The 22,989-nt window shown below is 37.0% G+C and overlaps 1 protein-coding gene across 2 annotated transcripts in view; it reads left to right on the top strand.

The window, feature by feature from the left end:
• Positions 1-22,989, top strand: part of Gkap1 (G kinase anchoring protein 1) — a 73,790-nt gene that overhangs the window by 29,577 nt on the left and 21,224 nt on the right. For both annotated transcript variants that reach the window (XM_013515998.1, XM_005387958.2), the window contains 3 exons: positions 2,140-2,263; positions 6,013-6,035; positions 21,475-21,624. In XM_013515998.1, coding sequence (XP_013371452.1) covers positions 2,140-2,263; positions 6,013-6,035; positions 21,475-21,624 — 297 coding nt within the window. The remainder of the gene's footprint in view (positions 1-2,139; positions 2,264-6,012; positions 6,036-21,474; positions 21,625-22,989) is intronic.

A 22,989-nucleotide genomic window follows, 5' to 3' on the forward strand; every position in this document is an offset into this window, starting at 1 on the left:
TGCAGTTCAGGTTGGCCTTAAACACACTTCGTAACCCAGGCTCACCTTGAACTCATAGCAGGCCTCCTGCCTCGGCCTCCCAAGTGCTGGGATTACAGGCATGGGTTCAAAGAAGGTTTTGTTTGCAAACAATATAATTCACAAACAGAAGCATTTGGCAAAATTTTGTTTTTGTTTGCAAACTCTGCAGTAGGTGACAAACATGACCACAGCCATCTTTCCAACACAAACAAACATGGCCATCTTTTCCCAAATTGCATAGCAAATTAAGTCTATGAACTGAAGTACTGCTATACTTCCAATATATGGGGGTACAGGGCAGAAACTCCCATTCCAAAAGGGAAGAATAGGGAGAGGTAAAAGACTTGGGCCAGAGCCAAGACTGAAACACAGCAGGGCAAACATTAAATTCTGTAGTTCATTCCAGCACCTGGGGCAGGTTGAAAGGAGATGTGAGCTCTGAAGGGTTTGGGAGGCCCCACCCCTATGGCGTTGCTAGTTGCAGCCCACATGGCTTTTCTCTTAGGCTGGCTCTGCTTACTGCCTGCAGCTTTCCTCAGCAGGTGATCCACATTCCTGGCACCTGCAACTTCCTGGGGCCTTGACTAAACTCTTAGGGTCTTCAGCTGCATTCTTGTAGCATCACGAATAGGCCTGCCTTTGAAATCTGGGTGGAAGCCTCTAGGACTTCATAACTTCCAGATTATACATGTCTGAAAACCAGCACCACATGAATGATCCCAGGGTCTGCTACTGGCTCTAACAGTATTCTGGCCCTCTTGGAAGAGGCACTGCTGAACTTGGGGAAACACTTCCTAGGTGGCCCTGAATGAGCAGGGAGTCGTGGTGTACTCTTCTCAAAGCCAAGTCTTTCAGAGGGGTTCTGTTTTTACACCACCGAGCTTGGGGTCTGGCCATGTGCCGAGATCCTCTCAGGGCATCGTTCCTGTTGTCCTCATGCAGAGTACTTGGCTTCTTTTTAGTGCTAATTTTCTCAGCAGTGATGCTGTCCTTTTCCCCAACTTTGCAGGTGCTTCTTTTCCAGCAAAACTGCAAACTTTTAAGATCGTTCAGTCTGCTGTTTGCTTCTGGTTTCTCACTGTAGGTCTGGCTTAAAGCAGCCAGCTATACGTATGCCACAACTGGAATGTTGGGCTGCCTTGAAATTTCTTCTGCCAGTTCATTTAGTCTGCCACCTTTAAATTCAGTCTTAAAGGCCAGGCATGGTGGCACGTGCTTGTCATCCCAGCACTCAGGAGGCTGAGGCAGGACGATCACTACAAGTTCAAAGCCATCCTGAGCTACAGGGTAAGTTCAAGGCCACTCTGAACTACATAGACCTTGTCTCAAAAAAAAAGTGTAAACAAAAATAAATTCAGCCTTATAAGTCTTAGAACAGGACAAAAAGTAGACAAATTCTTTTCCTGAATGAAGCATGCGTGGCCCCTAGTCCATTTTCCAGTAGAATTATTCCCAACTAAAACCTCGTGAGCCTGGCCTTTACTATTCACATTCCTATCAGCATTCTAGTCTTCTGAGCTTTGACCAGAATCTCTCTTCTTGTTCTGCTTACAGCATTTTAGGACTCCTAGCTTGCATCTCCAAACCTTTCCAAATTCTTCTTGCAAAGCAATTCCAAAGGCTTCTCAACTACATGGTCAGGTACAGTTTCAGTGTCAGCACCACTCCTGGTACCATTTTTCTGTATTAGTCACTCTCCTGTTGCTGGGACAAAATACATGATGTCCACAACTTAAAAGAAGAGAGGTTTATTTGACTTATGGTTTCAGAGCATTTCAGCCCATGGTTCATTGGTTCTAAGACTGGAAGAATACAGAATAGGAAAACTGTTTGTCTTCTTGCACCCAGGAAGCAGAGAAAAGGGAGGAGCCAGGGACAAGAATAGACTATCTCCTAATGGTACATTCAGCCACAAAAAAATGAATGCGTTGATCTACTGATGAGTAAAGTCACCCCATTATCCAGTCACTTTCCAAAGTCACTCTCTGAATACATTAGACTTTTAGGGGATATTTGAGATTTAGTCTATAAGTGCAACTTTAAAAATGTATTAACTATTGGTGAGTTGGTTGTATAATTCTTAAATGAAACTTAATTATTTTTGGTAATTCTTTTCAGGAATATGAAAACACTGAAAATGCTTCAACTCAGTCAAAGGTTATACATAAAAAAGATAAAAGAAAGAATCATCAAGGAAGAGACAAACCTCTCACAGTATCACTAAAAGATTTCCAATCTGAAGGTAATATATATGCAATATCTATTGTGCTAGAAGACCATTTAAAATACTTAAGTCATTAAGTATCTTTCTTACTTTAAAAATACATTCAAAAATTGCTTTGTAGTGTTATATTGTTTAGAATATAATATGTAAGCTTTGATCTTAGTCCATTTTCTACTGCTAAAACAATACCTGAGATTGGATAATTTATAGCAAACAAGCTTATTGGCTCACAGTTCTGAAGGCAGAGAAATTCATGTCAGGGTGTCATTTGATGAGGCTCTTCTTCTGCATTGTCACACGGAGAAGAGCTATGAGCTTCTGTAAAAAACAACCAGAAAGTTAAATACAAGTGCTAACTTGGTACGTGAATGGTGTTTTGTGTGTGTGTGTGTGATTATTATTATTATTATTGTTTTTTTTTTTGTCATTTTTGAGACAGGGTTGCACTGTGCAGTTCAGGTTGACCTCTATAGAGGTCAAACTCACTTCTCACTTTTTTATTATGGCACCCATCACCTTTCTTTCTTTCTTTCTTTTTTTTTTTTTTTTTTGGTTTGAACCACGAATCGAACTTAGGACCTCATGCTTGCCAGGCAGGCACTGTGCCACTGAACTATACCCCAGCCCCCCATCAACTATCTTGATACTATTCCAATGACAGTTAAATTTCAACTTCAGTGTTGGAAGGGACAAATGTTCAAACCGTAACAATCTATTTGGAAATAAACTTGCAGCTGAAAAATTTTAAGTCAGATGTTAAGACCCTATAAAACTTAGTAAGAACTTTTTCTAATACCAAAAATAAAAACTGACATTTGTAGTTTGTGAGTGCTCTTAAATATATTGCCCATACATATGTGTATTGATTTGGTTTACACTAAGCCAAGAGTAGTATCTTCAGATTTCCATCATTATTAACTTTTTCAGGTTATACAAAACTAACATACAAATTTAAGAGTGAGAATTACTACCAGAGAAATGTTTATAATATCATTTGTATTCATAATGAGGCAGAGAAAACAGAAAGAATTCACCATCAATTAAACTTTTGAAGGCAGGCCCCAAAGCACATTATTTTTAGTATGGAAAATGGTAAAAACCCTTAACCTGTGCTGTACAGTATCGCACCATCATTCGTGTGTGGCAGTTTAACTATAAATCAGTTTTAAAATACAGTTGCTTCGTTAATTTGCTACATTTCAAGTCCTCAGTGGCCACATGTAACTAGTAGCTTCCGTATTAGCCCAGCCTTAGAAAATCACCATCATCACAGAAAATTGTATTGAGCAGTGCTATGTATATACCACTAAGAATACTTGCTGAGCAGTTATTCGTTTATTGAAAAAGAGATTTATTTGATTCATAACAAATAAGCCTAAATACTTTTGGCATTGTTCCCCAAATATAAATATATTGATAGTTGCAAAAAATAAAAATGAAAAATTGCTGTTTTTAGAAGAAAGCCTTTCTATGAAATTAGGAATAAATTTAGAGGATTGTGTTGCATTCTTTTGAGGATAAAGTTCTCTGTCTAATCTGCCTCTGAGTAAATTGCTTTGACTTGGAATGAAAGAACACACATGTATGGTGAAATAACTCTAGGTTAAGTAAGAAAGGTTTCATAGTAAATTGTATGTCATGAGGCACGATCAGTGGTACATGCCTATAATCCCAGGTGCTCATCCGGCTGAGTATTTTTACCAGAAAATACAAGTTTCAGGGGAATCACAAGTTTGAGGCTAAGCTGGGCAACTTAGTGAGACCGTGCCCCCGGGTCCAGTCTCTAGTACCCGCTCCCCAGCGTGCATGCGCATGTGTGCTCTCTCTCTTTCTCTCTGTCTCTCTGTATTAGCTTTCTCATTGCTGGAACAAAATATCCCATATACAGTACACAAGTTAAAGGAGAAGAGAGGTTTATTTTCACTTAAGAGTTTGAACCAGGTGTGGTGGCGCAGGCCTGTAATCCCAGCACTCGGGAGGCTGAGGCAGGAGGATCTTTGTGAATTTGAGACCAGCCTGGGCTACAGAGTGAGCTCAAGGCCAGCCTGAACTGCATAGGGAGACCCTGTCTCAAAACGAAAAGAAAGTTGGAAAGTCAATAGTCCATGGGACGTTTGTTCCAAGCCAGAAACAACATGGTGAAAGGCCACATCAGAGGAAGGCTGCTCATACATTGGTGGCCAGGAAGCAGAGAGAGGGGAGAGGAGCTAGGGACTCTTTCAGGTCACACCTGCAATGAGCTTCTTCCTCTGACCAGACCCTACCTCCTAACTGCACATTCAGCTGTATTCATGCTCATCAGTGTATTTAATACCACGATCACCTTCCAAACACTAAGACTTCCGGGAGATGGCTTAGTTCGAAACTGTAACACACACATATCTCACTAAACATTAGAACAGTGAAAAGAATGCATCTTTAAAATTCACGCTTTTCCATGTTTGATTTCTTCATGTAGTATGTAAATTTATTAGCTGCATTGTGAAAAATGTCAGTAATGATGTAAAAGGGAAGGTACTTAGTTTTCACAAATCATAATTACTATAGATTTGATTCTTCCTCAGACTTTGGCGTCACATCATTTATTAAATAGAACATAACAGAGGAATAACGGCAGCCTGTCAGAATTTGGCATTTTGTTGGGAAATTTTTAATTTAGCATTTATTGTATTTATATATACTATTCTGATCAACAAATGTATTAGAAAACAAGACTGACCATCTTTTTCATATGCTTAGTCTTTAAAAGGCGAAAGATTTATATGATCTGAGGAGAAACCAAAGTATTATGCTTAGTCTTTAGAAAGCTATTCTATGTAGTTATTTTCATTCTTTGAGAATGGAAAATTTCTCCTGTACACAAAAGTATTGTTAAGTGTTACAGTGGATGATATCTTGATCACTGCAGTTTAAAATATGTTTCCTACTTGTAGTTAAGATTCAATCCTATTTGTAGTTGAGATTCAAACTTGCACCTGTGTAGATTCCTTTATGTCTTCCTTTGTTTATTCTCTTATAATTCTTTTCTAGAAATGCTGTGTTGCTAAGTCAGTGCTTTAGTTAATGTAAATGTATGTATGTATGAGTTCACTTTTGTATCCTATAAATAAACATCAACTTCTAGGATTTTTCATAGTACTATCAAATCACTATTAACTATTTTTAAAATAAATAGCTAATAATTTTAAAGGCTATAAATTAGGTACTTTTTTTTTTTTTGTCTTTTTGAGACAGGGTATCGCTGTGCAGTTTAGGCTGACCTGGAGCATACTTTGTAGCCCAGGCTGGCCTTGAACTCGCAATGATCCTCCTACCTCAGCCTCCCGAGTGCTGGGATTTACAGGCGTGAGCCACCACGCCCGGCTGTTAGTTACAATTTTTATTTCATTGAACAGGGGCAGTAATCTGAAGTTTTTGCAGAGTACTCTTGATTTCATTTTGCACATACTGGTTTCCTTATTTGTCTGAAACCAAATATCTATATCATATGGAACCTGTGTGCTTATACTGGGTAGCACCCCTTGATACAGATGTCACTGCGAGGAAGTATAGGGACCACTCACTGGTGCCCACGCTGAGCAAATTGTTAATACCATACTGCATTTTAACATCTTAAACTTAGAAAAGTAAATCAACTTTTCTAGGAAATCTTTAAATACTTCTTTAACTCCTAGTATAATTTTTTAGATATTTTGGTATTTTTACATGCTTAAACATTTTTGTATGTAATTCCCTTCAATGAAGTCTCACTTTTTCTTCATTTACAGATCACATTAGTAAGAAGACTGAGGTAAGTTTTATTGTAACCATCTTGCATTCTAGAAAAAAACTAATGATTTTGAGAATGATACTTTAATGTTTAGCATATTTCTTGACACATAGCCATTAAAATAACCCATATCTCTATCTTGATTTAACCCTTAATATTTCTGGCTTTTAAAGATATAAAATATATTGTAATAAAAATATTTATTTGTATGAAATATCATATGATTTGACTTCATTATTCTGTTTGTGAGCCAGAAGTTTTATATGTGTGTGCCAAGCTTAAAGGGGAAAATGATTTAATCCCCAAGTCGGTCTTTTATTGAAAACACCTTATTGAAAACACCTTGAGAAACCTGGCTCAAGTATTTTTGTAATTACGAAAATTGTGAGGCAAGCTGTGATTCCATAACTATACCTGTGGGTAAGAGTAACATATATCTCTCCTACTTTTCATCATTAGAAGATAATATAGCTTACATGCATGCCTGGTCTTATGTGTCCTTTTTTTTTTTTTTAAGGTTCTGCTGCTTCCTCCATAAACTCTTAAAATTGAGAGATGATACTTATGTAAAATGTCCAGTACCACTGATAAAGTTTCTAATAAGATGTTACAGAATCTTTAAGAAATGACTTCAGAGTTTCAGTATTTTATTGATTAATTTTTTCATAGTCAGATGTTCCTTGATTTTGCTTGAGAATATTCTGAATGTGGTTTCTAACCATATTTTTATTATTATTATTTTTTGTTTGTTTGTTTGGGGTTTTTTTTGTTTTTTTCCTGTACTGGGAATTGAACTCATGACCTCGTGCTTGCCAGGCAGGCACTGTGCCACTGAGCTAAATCCCCAGCCCCTCTAACCATATTTTTAGTTTCAGACATTTGTTTGCCAGGTTAGGAAATGAAATCTTAAGAAAACCATATCTACATAATTCTTACTATAGTAATAAATTTGGTCTTTAATTACACATATAAATGCAAAGCTATTGTTAAGGTTGATGCTAGAATTCTTCTAAAGATACTTACAAACTAGTCATTAATTTTTTGTGTGTGTGTGGTACTGGGGATTGAACTCAGGGTCTTGTGCATGTGAAGCAAGCACTGTACCACTGAGCTACATTCCCAGCCCACTGAACTACATCCCCAGCCCTAATTTTTAGATTTAAATTTATTTTTTTATTTTTATTTTCTTAGTTTTTTTATTAGTACATATTTTCAGTACATAATGACTATATTCATTGTGAAGTTGGTACATGTATATAACACATCTTAATTTTTTCTTCTTTCTCTCCCACCTACATTTTTCTGTCCCTCCATCTCTTTTTTCCCATTATCTTTTATTTTGCTCTTATATATTCTCATATAAGAGAAACCATGTGACATTCAAGTTCATGTGTCTGATTTATTTCATTTAAAATTACGGTCTCAAAGTGCGTTCATTTTCCTACAAATGACTAAAATGCATCCTTCTTTATGGCAGAGTACTACTCCATCTTGTATAAATTCCACATTTTCTTTATCCATTCATGTGTTGATAGATATATTGGCCATTTTCAAGATTCCAGTATTTTTTGTTCAATTGCTTATAAAAATGAGTATGCATGTATCACTGTAACATGATGTCTAACTCTTTTGGGAAGATTCCTAGGAGAATAGCTGGGTTGAATGGAATTTCCATAGTTGTACTAGTTTACATTCCCAAGGAATGTAAATGTGAAGCCCCCCCACACACTCCTACCTGGCAGCCTTGCCAGCATTAGTTGTTACCTGATTCTTAGTGATAGCTGTTCTTTCTGGAGGGTCTTAGTTACTTTATTGTTGCTGGGACAAAATACCCAACACCCACAAGTTAAAGAAGAAAGGTTTATTTTAGTTCACAATAGAGTTTTTAGTCTGTAGTTGGCTGGCTCCAAGGCAGAATGGCAAGGCAGAGCAGGCAAGGGACAGGAAGCAGCACCGAGGCTGCTTTTTTTCTGCCCCTTTATATTCCATTAAGACTGTAAACCTATTGGTTGGTGCCACCTACACTCAAGGTGCGCCTTCCCGTTATCCACACCCAGAACTATGCTAAACAAGTCAGTGGACTAATTTAGTTGTCACACACACTTTATATATAGTTTTTACATACATGCCCTAGATCTAGCCACCTCTGAAAAGTGCCACTTACGAGGGCATGAGGCATTGAGGGTGATATCTAAATAATAAGCCATAATAACATGGAGTGAGGTGGAATCTCAGTATTGTTTTAATTTGCATTTCTCTAATTGCTAGAGTTGTTGAAAATCTTTTATGTATTTATTGGCTATTTGTATTTCTTTTTCTGAGAAGTATCCACTTATTTAAGTACCCCATTTTTTGATTTGGTCTTTTATTATGGGGAGTCTAATTTTTTTGAGTTCTTTACATATTCTATATATTACTCATCTGTCTTGAGGAATAGCTAGTAGAATTTTTTTCCCATTCTGTAGGTTTTCTCTTCACACTGTTGCTCCTTTGCTCCGCAGAAGCTTTTGAATTAGTTATGGTCCCACTTGTTGATTTTTGGTGTTATCTGTTGTGGAATGGGGTTCTATTCTCATGTCTCCAGGAGTTTTGCCTATTTTATCTTATAGCATATTGTGTTTTTGTTTTAATATTTAGATCTTTTATTCATTTTGATGTTAGTTTAGTATGTAGTGACAGATACAGGTCTAGATTCAATCTTCTGCATATGCATAGCCAGTTTTCCCAGCACCCTTTATTAAAGAAACTATCTTTTACTCCAGTGGAAGTTTTGGGTCCCTTTGTCAAAGAGGTAGCTGAAGGTACTTGGAGTTGTTTTTGTATTTTCTGTTCCATTGATCCACATGTCTGTTTTTTGTTTTTGTTTTTTGCCAATACCATGCTGTTTTTATTACTGTAGCTTTGATATAGGGTAACTTGAAGTCTGGAATTATGATTCCTCTTACCTTGCTCCTCTTGCCCAGGATTGCTTTTGCTAGTCTGGGTCTCTTTAGGTTCCATATGAATTTCAGGACTGTTTTCTCTAGTTCTGTGAGAAATGCTGTTGGTATTTTGATTAGGATTGCATTAAATCTGTATAACAATTTTATTTTTTATTTATTTAATTTTTTTTGGTGCCGGGAATCGAACTCAGGACCTCACACTTGCAAGGCAAGTGCTGTGCCATTGAGCTTTGTCCCTGGCCCTAATAATTTTAGAAATACGGGCATTTTGAGTATATTGGTTCTGCCTATCTGGGAACAATTCTTTTCTTTCCCTTTTTCAGAGTACAGTAGTTTTCATTATAGACACCTTTCATTTCCTTGGCTAGGTTAATTCCTACTAGGTAGTTACATTTTCTTGATGCTATTGTGAAAGGTATCATTTCCCTGATTTCTTTCTTGGTGAGTTTATTATTGGTGTTCAGGAGCACTATTAATTTCTATGTGTTCACTTTATAACCTGCTATAATACTAAATTTGGCTATTCTAGGAGTCTTTTGGTGGAATTTTGGGGGTCTTCTATGTAGAGGATCAAGTCATCTGCAAATAATGATAATTTGATTTCTTCTTTTCCTATCCTGTTATTGCTTATATCTAGTTCTCTCCCCAAAGCCTCATGCACTTAATAAGTGGGACTTTCAGAGCTGACTGGATGTAGGGTATGTGATACTGAGTAAGGGTATATGGTACTAAATTAGTTCATTGATTGGTTTAGTATAGTTCTGGATGTGGATATGGAAAAGCCCACCCCAGGTTTGAATGGCACCACCCAAAAGGCTTGTAGCCTGAATGAGACAAAACGAAAAGGGAGTCTTGTTTCATTAATACTGCCTCCTGTTTACCCTGCTGTGGACTGTTTTTTTTTTCTGTCATGGCCCATGCCCAACTGACTATGGACTGAAACCTCTACAAACTATGAGATGAAATAAACCTTTCCTCCTCTAACTTGTGGATGGTGAATATTTTGTCACAGCAATGAAAAGTAACTAAGACAGATTTTGGTACTGGAAAAGTGGGGTCATCACTGTGATACTACCTGGCCACATGGTTCAGAAGCTTTTGGAATTGTGGGTGGTATTTGGTTTTGGGGTTTTTTTTTTTTTTTTTTGGTACTGGGAATGGAACTCAGGACCTTACCTTTGCCAGGCAGGTGCTTGTGCCACTGAGGCATATCCCCAGCCCGTGGGTGGTGTTTGAAACGGTTTGGAGATGCTGGCTGAAGAAGCAGCCCTAGAGTGCTGTGAGCCAAGCTTGATAGGAGATTCTGTTCAAAGATTAGAAGACCAGAATGTTGACTGCAGTGTACTTGGAAGAGACCAGGCTCAGGAAGTTTCAACTGAGAAGGGCTCCATTGCAATTGGACTTGAGATCATATGTATTACACTGTGGCTGAAAATTTGTCTGCATTTTGCTTCTGTGCAGAGATTTGTTTGAGACTTTAAGTGCAGTGGACTAATTAATTTGTTGGAAGGAATTTCAAAGCAATCTGATGTTGAGGCAGTGGTGTGGCTACTGTTGGGGGCTTTTAGCCAGTTCTGTGTTGAGAATCCAGAACAAACAGCCTCAGGGAATGATTTTAAAGTTTTGAGTTTGGCCAGAAAGTAATCTCCAGAAAAGTTACAGACTACAGCATGGAACAGAGAACTTGGTTGCTAAAATAATTGGCGTTATATCACCAAGTATTTTGAAACTGCACAATAGAAAAGATGGCCTACAAGCCATCGACCCCTACAAGCCTGGCTACTATTACAGCTGGCAGCAGGCCTTGGCATCATCCACCTGGTGCTGGTTTTAAATGTATGGGGAATGCAAGAGTTGTAGCAGGAAGGCTCCCACCCAGATTTCAGAAGAAAGCCTGGGAGTGTGCTCCTAAGAGGGTAGGGTGTTAAAAGTTGTGTGTGAAGCAGAAGGTGCAGTGGAGACCCCAGAAGGTTGCAGAAGCCAGGGACATGGATTGTCTGAGGAAAGCTGCAAGGAGTAAGCAAAGCTGCCCAAGAAAGAAGCCGTGAGACCTACAACCACCAGCAGTGCTGGTAGGGCAAGAGCCACCCAGGCCCTTGAAGTTCACATCTCGTCACAGATTGCACAGGATGCTGGACATGGAACTGTGAGATTCAATGTTTATCTTGCTTGGTTTTGGACTTGTTTCATCCATTTCCTTTCTACTTCATCTTTGGAATGGGAATGTTTATCTTGTGCCATTGGAAGTGTTTAACTTTCTTTCCATTTTTACAGGGCCTCACAGCAAACAGTTTGCCCTAAATCTCACAGGAGACTTTGGACTTGGACTTTTCAGCAATGCTGAAACTATTAGGACTTTGGCAACTCTTAAAAAGGAACTAAATGCATTTTGCATAAAATAATGTACATGAGTCTTTTGGGGTCTGGGGCAGAATGTTACGGCTTATATCTAGTTGTACCCACAAAGCTTCATGCATTCATAGGTGGTGGGGTTTTTTGGATCTCTAGGGTATGTGTTACTGGGATGAAGAGTGTGTGGTACTGAATTTGTCCACTTACTGGTTTACCATAGTTCTGGGTGTTTTTAATGCAAAGGCCCACGCTGGGTGTGGGTGGTAACACTCCAAAGGCTTATAGCCTGGATGGGATAAAAAGGAAAGGGCGGCTTGCTTTGCTGCTGCTGTCTCCTATCTGCCATGCCATGGACTGTTTCCCTTCCAACATTCCTCTCTTCCATGCTGCCCTGCCTGTCTTGGAGCCAGCTGACTGTGGACTGAAACCTTTACAAATTATAAGCTGAAATAAACCTTTCTTACCTTAACTTACGGGTGTCAGGTATTTTGTCCCAGCAACAAGTAAGTAGGACATATACATATCCCTTTATATCATTCTTTCACCTGATTTCTCTGGCTAATGTTTCAAGAACTATATTGAATAGCAGTATGATAGCAGATATCCTTGTCTTGTTCCTTATTGTAGAAGAAAAGCTTTTAGCTTTTCCCCATTTAATATGATGTTGGCTATTGGTTTGCCACAAGTGGCTTTTATTCGTTTGAGATAAGATCCTTCTGTACCTATTTTCTTCATGCAAATTTTATCATGAATGAATGTTAGAGTTTTTTATCATGAATGAATGTTAGAGTTTGTCAGAGGCTTTTTTGCATCTATTGAGATGACAGGTGATTTTTCTTCTTGCTTCTCTTATGTGATGTATAACATGTACTGATTTGCATATGTTGAACCATCCCAGCATTCCTGAGGCGAAGTCTATGTGGTCACTATATATGACCTTTTTGACGATTTGTTGCATTCTGTTAACCATTATCTTGTTAAGGATTTTTACATCTGTGTTTATTAAAGAAATTGACCTGTACTTTTTGATTGTGTCCTTTTCTGGTTTTGGAATCAGGGTAATACTACCTTCCAAGAATGACTTTGGGAGTACTCTTTTTCCTTTTGATTTCATTAAAGAATTCGAAGAATATTGGCATTAAATCTTCCCTTCAGTTCTTGTAGAATTTGGCAGGGATTGCATGGGGACCTGGGCTTTCCTTATTTGGTAGTTTTAAAATTATTTCTTCAATCTCATTGCCTCATACTGGATTATTCAGGGTTTTAGTCTTCATGTTTCAACTTTGATGGTTCATATTTATGTAGGAATCCTTTTTTTCTGAATTTTCTATTTTATTAGAGTACAAGTCCTTAAAGTACTTATTAATAATCTGGTTTTCAGCAGTCTGTTGTAATTTTACTTTTGCATTTCTAATTGTACTGATTTTGATCTTTTCATTCCTTTTCTTTTATAAGATTGGCTAGGGATTTGTCTATTTTGTGTGTTCTTCCAAAGAACCAGATCTTCAATTCATTGTATTGTCTTTTAATCTTAATTTCATTAATTTTTGCTATGTTCTTTATACTTTCCTTCCTAACACTAGGTTTGGATTTGGATTGTTCTTACTTTTCTTTTCCTTTCGTTTCTTTTCGTCTTTTGGAGACAGGGTTTCGCTATGCAGTTCAGGCTGGCCTTGATCTCACTTTTGTAGCCCAGGCTGGCCTCAAACATGCAGCAATCCGCCTGCCTCAGCTTTCCACGTGCTGGGATTACAGGCATGCACCACCATGCCCTGCTGTTCTTATTTTTCTAGGTCTTTGAAGTGCATCATTAGGTTGTTTATTTGGGCTTACTCTCTTTCTGATAATCCAGTATAACACACCAAAACCCATAAAATACGATGAAAGCAGTCCTAAGGAGAAGTTTATAGCTGAAAGAGAGTGGGACTTAACAGCTATAAACTTCCCCTTAGGACTGCTTTCATCGTATTTTATGGGTTTTGGTGTGTTATACTGGATTATCTTTTGATTGTGGGAACTGTCTTAGTTTTTTCCTTGATTTCTTCTGTATCCCATTTATTATTCAAGAGTATATTGTTTAACTTCCACATTTATGTGATTATGTAAACTTCCACATTTACATAATTCCTGTGGTTTCTTTGACCATTGATTTCTAATTTTCATGCACTGTGCTATCTGATAGTATGCATAGGATAATTTCAGTTCTTTTGCATTTGCCTACACTTGCTTTAGAGCTAATAATATACAGTCTGTTTGGAGAAAGCCTGATGTGTTGCTGAGAAGAGTGTGTACTCTGTTGTTGAGGGGAACATTCTGTAGATATCTACTAAGTCCATTTGTTTGAAGCTTTATTTCAACTTAGATTTTGTCTAGTTGATCAATTTGTGACAGTGGAGTACTGAGGTTCCCCATTATAGTTCTATTGTGTTTGTCTGAGTTTTTGTGTTCATTAATGTTTGTTTCGTGAAGTTGGGCACGCCAGTATTCGGTGCATATCTATTTATTATCATTATCTCTATTGAGTTGTTTCTTGACAAATAGTCTTTCTTCATCTCTTCTGATCAGTTTTGACTTAAAATCTACTTTGTCTAAAATTAGGGTGGCAACTTCTGCTTGTTTTTGGGTTTCCATTGCATGGAATATTGTTTTCTAGCCTTTGATTTAAAATCTGTGTATTTCTTTATGGATTAAATTATTTTTTGTATAATGCATATTGTTGGGTTTTATTTCATCTTTTTAGTACTTTGTGGAAAATAAATTATCATTTTGAATGACATCCAACTTACTAAACTTCGCTATGAAGTTATTATAGTATAGTTAGTATTTCTATTGTTTACCCGTTTATTTTACATATAATTCCGGTTCTAAAATTACGTAACCTGCCTTTTTGTTTTTGTTTTTCAGTTTGTTTGTTTGTTTGTTTTTTATTTTTATTTATTTATTTATTTTTTGGTTTTTCTCCGTTACCGGGAACCGAACTCACGACCTTGCGCTTGCCAGGCAGGCGCTTTGCCGCTGAGCTAAATCCCCAGCCCCCTGTTTGTTTGTTTTTTAGACAGAGTCACACTGTGTAGTTCAGAGCAATCTGGAACTCATAGCAATCCTGCTTAATTAGCCTCCTGAGTGCTAGAATTACAGATGTATGTCACCACACCCACTGTAAAGTTTGCCTTGTATGTTGTGGAATTGATTTTATTGTGTAGTCAAAGATAGAAATGCAATTTTATTTTTTCCTAATACAACTTACATGACAGTTGTCCCTTGCTTTTTTATATGTAGGGTATTATGAAGTTAAAATAATTAACATAGCATAGAATTGGCACAGGAATAAACTGACCAGTGAGGAAAAATAGCTCAAAATAGTCCATATATGCATGGATTTTTGGTGAATGATGCTGCATAATTTATGCAGCATGTTTAGAAGTTCATAGCTCTTTTTTGGCCCCTGCTCTTTTGTATTGGTGAGTTCTTAACAAAGAACTCTATGATTTTCACTTCAACTGCTGAGAGTTACAGATTAACTTGGTAAAAACTGTTTATTTCTACTTTCTTCTCTCCCCTGGAGTAGTCCCTGATAGACTTGTCTTAAACTTGGCATGAAATAATTATTTATAAGCTCTTACTATGTAATTAGTACTATGTTACACATGGGCTACTCATAGAATTTGTAATCTGGTGAGAAAAACAGAAACTTTTAATTCACAAAATAAAACAAACACAATAATTACCCTTCTGAACCTGGCTTCCTGGCACACAACTGTAACCCCAACTATTCAGAAAGCTGGGGCAAGAAGGATTATAAATTCAAGGCTAGGTGGGCACCTTACCAAGAATCTGTCTCAAAATAAAATTTTAACAAGGTGATAATGGTGTGATTCAGTGGCAGAGCACTTGCCTAGCATGTGCAAGGTCCTGGATTTAATCCCCAGTACTGGCAAAACAAACAACAAAACAACTGTTTAATACTCAACCATGTATTCCACCTTTACAAATGGCACATGTAATTTATAGTGGCATTTTTTTCTTGCCAAGCAAGGATATAGCCTCAGAATTCTTTTTAGTGGAAAGCTGCTGTTTGTACTAGCAAACAAAACCTGCTATGTGCCTCTACTATGAACATTATAAAAGTACGTAGGAAGGGGGTTATATGCCGGCACACATCAGTGATCAGTGATCAGGCCTTAAGATCTAACTTCCATGTTACAGGAGGTTTCTGGTGTTGGAATTACAAGTTCTTGTAAAGGAAGCGTTCAGGCTAATATAGAAGATAGCTACTTTGTAGTACAAGTGACTTAGTCCCCTCAAGAATAAACCACTGCTGAGAAGAAGAGGTGGTGTATGAGAAGAGGAGGTGATCTAGATTAACGGAGATTTAAGAGATGAACAGATGGAATGTGCAGACCCTAATTAGATGAGTAATAAAAGACATTTTGTTACCATTAAAGATATTTTAAATGCAAACTATGTGTAGTATGATATTAAGGAATATATTTTTTTGAGACAGGGTCTCCCTGTGCAATTCAGACTGGCCATAAACTCACTGTGTAGCCCACGATGGCCTCGAACTTGAAGTGATTCTCCTGCCTCAGCACTGGGAGAGTGCTGGGATTACAGGTACTGGGGATCAAACCCAGGGTCTCACACACTAGGCAATTACTCTACCATCGAGCTGCACCTCCAGCCTCGTTTATATTAGAGTTATACAGCTATTACCACAGTCATTTTCCAAGAACATTTTCATAATCCCTTAAAGTTCCTCCATATCTTACTTGTTGTGAGTACCTACTCCCACCTTCATTCCACACCTGGCAATAAGTGATCTGTTCTCTAATCTTTACAGATTTGCCTTTTCTAGTAACCTGTTATAAATGGACTCATACAATGTATAGTCTCTTATGTTGACTTCTTTCATTTGTGATAGCATTTCTGAGGTTTATCCATGTTGTAGCATGTATCAGTAGTTTATTCAAATAATAAAATAAATAGTTTCATTATACAAATGTTTGTTCTCTGGTTGATGGACTTACTGTTAATAAGCTTTTGATAGGTCTTTGTGTGGCTATATGTTTTCATTTCTCTCAAGTGGATACCTTGGGATGAAGTTGCTTTCTTGTGTGGTAAACTTGAGCTTTTAAATTAAGAGTCTGCGAAGTTGTTTTCAATGTAGCTGTGCCGTTTATCCTCCCTATCATTAACACCATTTATTTTTCCCACCAGTTTCTGCACATCCTTGTCAACATTTGATAATTATCTTACATTTTTATTGTAGCCATCCTAGTGGAGGCACAGTATACCTTATTGTAGTTTTAATTTGCATTTTCCCAATGACCATCTTTTCATGTACTAATCACACATTCTTACATCTTTGATGAAATGTCTTTTTATATCTTTTTCCCATTTTAACTCTATTATCTTCTTACTGACTGAGATTTCTTCATATATTGGGATACAAGTCCTCTACCAATTGTGTGATTTCCAATTTTCTTTCAGGTTGTGCTTTGCCTTTGTATTTTCTTAATGCCTATTAAAGCACAAAAGTTTAAAATTTTTATTATCCAGTTTATCAGTTTTTTAGTGGCTTGTACTTTCCATATTCATTTTATAACTCATTGCCTTACTGAAGACCTTGATTATTCTAGAGGTATTACAGTTTTAGTTTTATTTAATTTGGGGTTTTGTTTTTTGCTTTTTTACTTCTAAGGGCTAAACCCAGACCTTCAGATTGAGCTATATCCTAAACTCTTTATTTTATTTATTTATTTGGGGGGGATACTGGGAATTGAACTCAGGACCTTGTGCTTGCCAGGCAGGCACTTGTGCCACTGAGCTATATCCCCGGCCCCCTGAACTCTTTTTAACCTTTTTTTTTCCCATTTTGAGACATGGTCTCTATAAGTCACTAAGTTGCCCAGGCTGGGCTCAAACTTGGCGTCCTCCTGCTTATACTGGGATTACAGATGTGTGCCACCACACCTGGCTAGTTTTATTTCTTTATGTAAAGTCTGTGATCCATTCTTTGAGTTACTTTTTGAATATGGTATGAAGAGTCCAAATTTACTTTTTGGACTCTTTCTTCATCCATGCATTGCATTGGATATGCATATCCAATTCTTCCAGAACCATCTATTGGAAGCACTCTTATTTCTTCAGTGAAATACCTCAACCCCTTTTTAAAAGTACATTGACCATAAATGTGAAGGTTTATGTGCTAGATTCTCATTTCTGTTCCATTGATCTGTGTCTGTGTTACACGTACTGCACTGTCATATTCTATACATTATAGAATTGGAATTTGAATCGAAATCAAATGGGCTAGACTTACTAAAAAAAAATGTTAAATCACCAAATTTTTCTTTTTTCTGAGGTGTGGGGTGAGTTATAGGTGTGTTATTTTTACTTGACCCCCATAGTTTAGCAAGGTATAGTTGAATATTTTCATCTTTAGGCTAAAAAGGTATTTTGTGTCTTATTCATAAATACTCAAGAAGCTGGGCATGGTAGCACATGTCTGTAATCCCAGCTACTGAGGAAGCTGAGGCAGGAAGATAACAAGTTCAAGTCCAGCCTGGACAACCTAGGGAGACTGTTTCAAAATAAAATGGGCTGGACATGATAGAACATCCCTAGGTTTAATCTTTAGTAACTAACACACATACACACACATCCCTAGGTTTAATCTTTAGTAACTAACACACACATACACACACACACACACACACACACCCTTACAGTACTTAAGAAATAGAGTGCATTTTGAGATACGCAAACTGATAATGGGAGCTGCTATCAAAAAATAGGGATACCTGGAGAACTGCTTGCTTGTTTTGTTTTTGTGGCAGTACTGGGAGTTGAACCCTGGGGCTTTGCACTGAGCTACATTCCCAGCTCCTACTCCCCTAAATTTTTAAAAAATTGAGACAGAGTCTTACTAAGTTGACCAGGCTAGGCTTGAACTTGTGATCCTCCTTCTTGAGACTCCCAGAGTGCTGGGATTACAGGCATGTGCCACCATGCCCGGTGGAATTACAATGACGTGAAATTCGGAGGCTGATTAGTTGCTGACAACATGCTAGTCCTCTCATAGAAGTTCAGCAGTCTTTTAAGCATTTTGTATTCAGTGCTTTAAAATGAAATCTTACCAGAATATACTGGAATGTTTTCTGAATCAGTAGACTTACAGATACGCATTTGGCAGTGACTCATGGGCACTCTTGGTGAAGAAATAATATTTGTTTGTCAGATTCTCTTAGTATTTATTAATTAATTTATTTATTTTCGTCTTTCTTTGAGACAGGGTCTCACTATGCAGTTCAGGTTGGCCTTGAACTCACTTTGTATCCCAGGCTGGTCTTGAACTCGAAACAATCCTCCTGCCTCAGCCTCCCAAGTGCTAGGATTACAGGCATGCGCCACCACGCCTGGCTTTCTTAGTATTTATGAGAGTCAAATAATGTTTGATGAGATTGAAATAACGTTTAAGTACTTTGCAAAACAAGTACCACACAACCATTTTAAATGTCTGAATATTAAACACTGACACACAAGTAAATTTTTCTTTCACATACTATACTAGGATAATACAAAGGGGAAAGGATAAGCAGTCATGGAACTGTTGTGTTTTTCAAAAATACAGTTGAAATGGCAGCCAGGCATGGTAGTGCACACTTGTAATCCCAGCACAGAGGCTGAGGCAGGAGGATTGCTGCAAGTTTGAGGCCAGCCTGAACTACAAAGCAAGACTGATTAAAAAAAAAATGAAATAGGTAAAATTGTATTATAGCCTAAGAATGTGGAACACAGTGAAAGTGAGAGGAACATTTTCTACAATCTCTGTATTCAAAATTGTAAATTGGATGAGAAATTCTGCTTTTATTGGAGAATGTATAAAATGTCTAGTTTTATATGATTAAAAAATCTTACTTCTTTAAAATATTTCATTGTGTGTAGAATTTATGTAGAAATTACTTTTAAATGGAATGTGAAAGATTGAACAATACAAAGCTATAGTAATCAAGACAGTGTGGTGCTGGCAGAAGAACGACATATGTTTGATAGAATTGAGTCCAGAAACAAACGGTGATATTTATATTCAGTTGATTTTGGACAAGGATACCAAGAGAATTCCATGGAGAAAAATAAGTTTTCTTAACAAATAATACTGAATGTCTACATGCAAAGAATGTAGTTGGACTCCTCCATACCATATAGAAATAATATCAACTCTAAGCAGATTCCAAACAAGTGCTAAAGCCAAGCATGGTGTCATGTTCCTGTAGTCTCAACTACTCAAAGGAGGCTGAGGTGGGAGGATTGCTTGAGCCCAGAGAGTTAGAGACCAGTCAGGGAAACCCTTGTCTCAGAGGAGCTGGGGAGGCCGCCTTTAGCTCAGTGGTAGAGAGAGCTTGCATAGCATGTATGGGACCATGAGTCTCTAGCACCATACTGTATGTGTGTATTAGGTTGAGAGTTATATTAAATAAAAGAACTAATACTGTGAAACTTAGAAGAAAATGTATGAGTGGATTTTTTGTGACCTTGAGTTAGGCAGTGGTTTCTTGGATTAATTGGACTAAATCCAAATTTAAAACTTTAATGATGTACAAGAAACAACAACATGAGATTTTTGCAGATGAGAATTTTGCAAATAAGAATTTTGCAAATATTTCTCCTACACAGTAGGAGAAATGTTTTCAGGTCATGTATGGTTACTTAGAATACATAAAGGAGTCTTATAACACAAAAGTAAAAATACATGTAACCCAATTAAAAAAATAGGCAAAGGCTAGCTGGTGATACATGCTGGTAATCTCAGCCAATCAGGAAGGTGAGACAGGAGAAACGCACATGCAGGACCAGCCTGGGTAACTTAGTGACACCCTTTCTCAAAACAAAAAAGGGCAAAAGGGAAGAACAAGTAGGGTGGGGGAAGGGGGAGAGGAAGGAAGGGAGAAGAAATAAAATATTAAAAGATAAGATAAAATGGAAACAAAGCTTTGTAAATAGGGAGAGGAAGAAAGGAAAAAAAGAGTTGGAAGAGGAATTGAGAGGGGAGTGGGAAAAATATAAACAAAATATATCACGTATAGATATAAATTCTCTATAATGAATGATTATATATATCAAAATGTACTAGTAAACTTAATTTTAAAAAATTAAAAAGGACTGGATGTAGCTCACTTTTGAAGCACTTGCCTAGCATGTGTGAGGCCCCAGGCACAGTCCCCACTATCTTAAAAATAGAATTTATGTAGATATTTTTCTGAAAATATACAGATAAAATACATGAAAGGATGCTTAACTCTGTTGGCCATCAGAGAAGTGCCACTTAACACCACAAGAGGTATCATTTCACACCTAGGAAGATGGCTATAATAAAAAGACATGAAAACTAATGTCAATGAGAACATGGAGAAATTGGAATGCTCTTGTGTTGCTGATGGGATTGTAAAAAGGTCAGAAGTTTTGGAAAGCTACTTGACAATATCTCCAAAAAAAAATAAAGAGTTACTATATAACGCAGAAATTCTGGTCTTAAATATATACCCATCGGAACTGAAAATATGCCCACATAAAATCTTATGCATGACTGTTGATAGCAGCATTATTCATGATAACGAAAAAGTAGAAACAACAAAAATGCCCATCAACCAGTAATGGAGAAATGAAAAAAATAGAATGGGATATTACATAGCAGTAAAGAAGAATGAAGTACTTGTGTATAAAATGTTCAGAAGAGGCAAACTTACAGAAACGGGAAGTAGGTTAGTGTTGCCTGGGACTGGCGGAGATGTTGGAGGAAATGGAAAGTGATTGCTGGCGAGTGTAGGGTTTCCTTTTGGAGTGATAAAAATACTAAACTGATTTTAGTAGTAATTGTATAACAATATATACAAAAACCATTAGTTTGTACACCTTAAGTGTGTGAACTATATATTGTATGAATGGCAGAAGTTTAAAAATCAAGCAGTAACCCATGCTAGAACATGTGAAGAAGAAAAGAACACTTATATATGTCTCTGCTGTTTATCTTTTAGAGACAGAGACAGATTGAATGGTTGCCTCTTAGCTATTGTATTTCTTTTATCCTTTGTCCTTTTAGTGGCTGACTAGATTTGATAAATTCATACATTTTTATGTTGAGTGATAATCATAATTTGTTTTGACAGGAATTGAGTTCTTCTCAGACTTTATCACACGATGGCGGGTTCTTCAATAGACTTGAAGATGATGTTCATAAAATTCTTATTCAAGAAAAAAGAAGAGAACAGCTTACAGAATATAATGGAACAGATAACTGTACAGCTCATGAACACAAGGCATGTAAAATAGAAAAATGTCTTAAAATTACAGTGATGTTAAATTGAAATGATTTAAAAAGTAAGCAGTTATGATTGTATAAAGTAAAAGTTTTAGGATATTAGTCATTATCCTACAGAGATACTTATGTTAGTGCACTCGTGATGAATGTTAATGTTTTTATGTATCACTGGGCATTGGTATGGAGGAGAGGGAATGCCAAGAGGGATAAAACCTGTGCTCTCTTGGACACTTAGAGTCATGGGGGATACAAAGAGAATCGACCTGTAAAGCATTATCATAATACTCAACAGGACAAAGACATCTAAGGGAGGTATGAACAATAAACTAGAAAAAATGATACTGATCTCTGGGTAAATTGTAATGAATGTATTAAGAAATGACATTTGAGGGCTTGGGATGTATCTCTGTCAGAGTGCTTGTGTAGAGTACTGAGTGGTCCCCAGCACTACCAAAAAAAACCTATCTAGGATAGACTTTGATGACTAAACTGAGAAACAGAAAAAGACTAACCTAAGACCACTGCAGAAACAGAGATCCTGAGTTATGAAAAGCTTTAGGCTGAGTATTCAGGAAACAGAAAAATTCTGTGAGTGATTATAGAGTTGAGTGAGTGTGGGATGACATGATTAGAGAAGTGGATTGCATTTAGGTTTTACAACTTTTTTCTAAGTTAGAATTTTATCCTGATTATGGTATTTATTTTTTCTAAACCCCATAAGCAAAGAATCGTATTTATATTGGTCTTTACATTTTTAAAATACTATTTTTAAGAAAGAAAAGATAGCTGGGGATATAGCTCAGCGGCACAAGCATGTGCCTGGCAAGTGCAAGGTCCTGAGTTTGATTCCCAGTACCAAAAAAAAAAAAAAAAAAAAATTAAATTTAAAAATTTACAAAAAAAGAAAAGATAATATGTGACAGAAACTCTACATAACACTAGACTATTCACTTGTTAGCCCTTTAATGAAAAAGATTACCATTATGCTCACTGGCTCCAGCAGTTTGTATATCTTCTTTATTGTAGTGTAATTCCTGAACCAATGGTTAGAAAATACTTATTAATGCAGTATTAGTGTTCAAATCACATAATAACTACTGTGTAACTTTTGCTGTATCCCCATTTCTACTTAACAGTCCTTTGATTTATCTTTTTCTGAACTTGAGGAATTCCTGCTATTGCTATTATAAATTCTAAAAGCCTGGTTCCCCCCCTCTAAAAAAAAAAGCCTCCCCCCACTACCAGAAAAGCCTGGTTCCCATCTTCTTACTCTCTTCAGTGGACATGAATTTCATTTACCAAGAAGACTAATAAATTCAGTAATTCCACCAATTAAACATCCTCTTCACTAGATATTATCTCT

This window comes from Chinchilla lanigera, unplaced genomic scaffold (assembly GCF_000276665.1).
Source record: "Chinchilla lanigera isolate Chin_1 unplaced genomic scaffold, ChiLan1.0 scaffold00031, whole genome shotgun sequence".
In the NCBI taxonomy this organism is placed as follows: domain Eukaryota; kingdom Metazoa; phylum Chordata; class Mammalia; order Rodentia; family Chinchillidae; genus Chinchilla; species Chinchilla lanigera.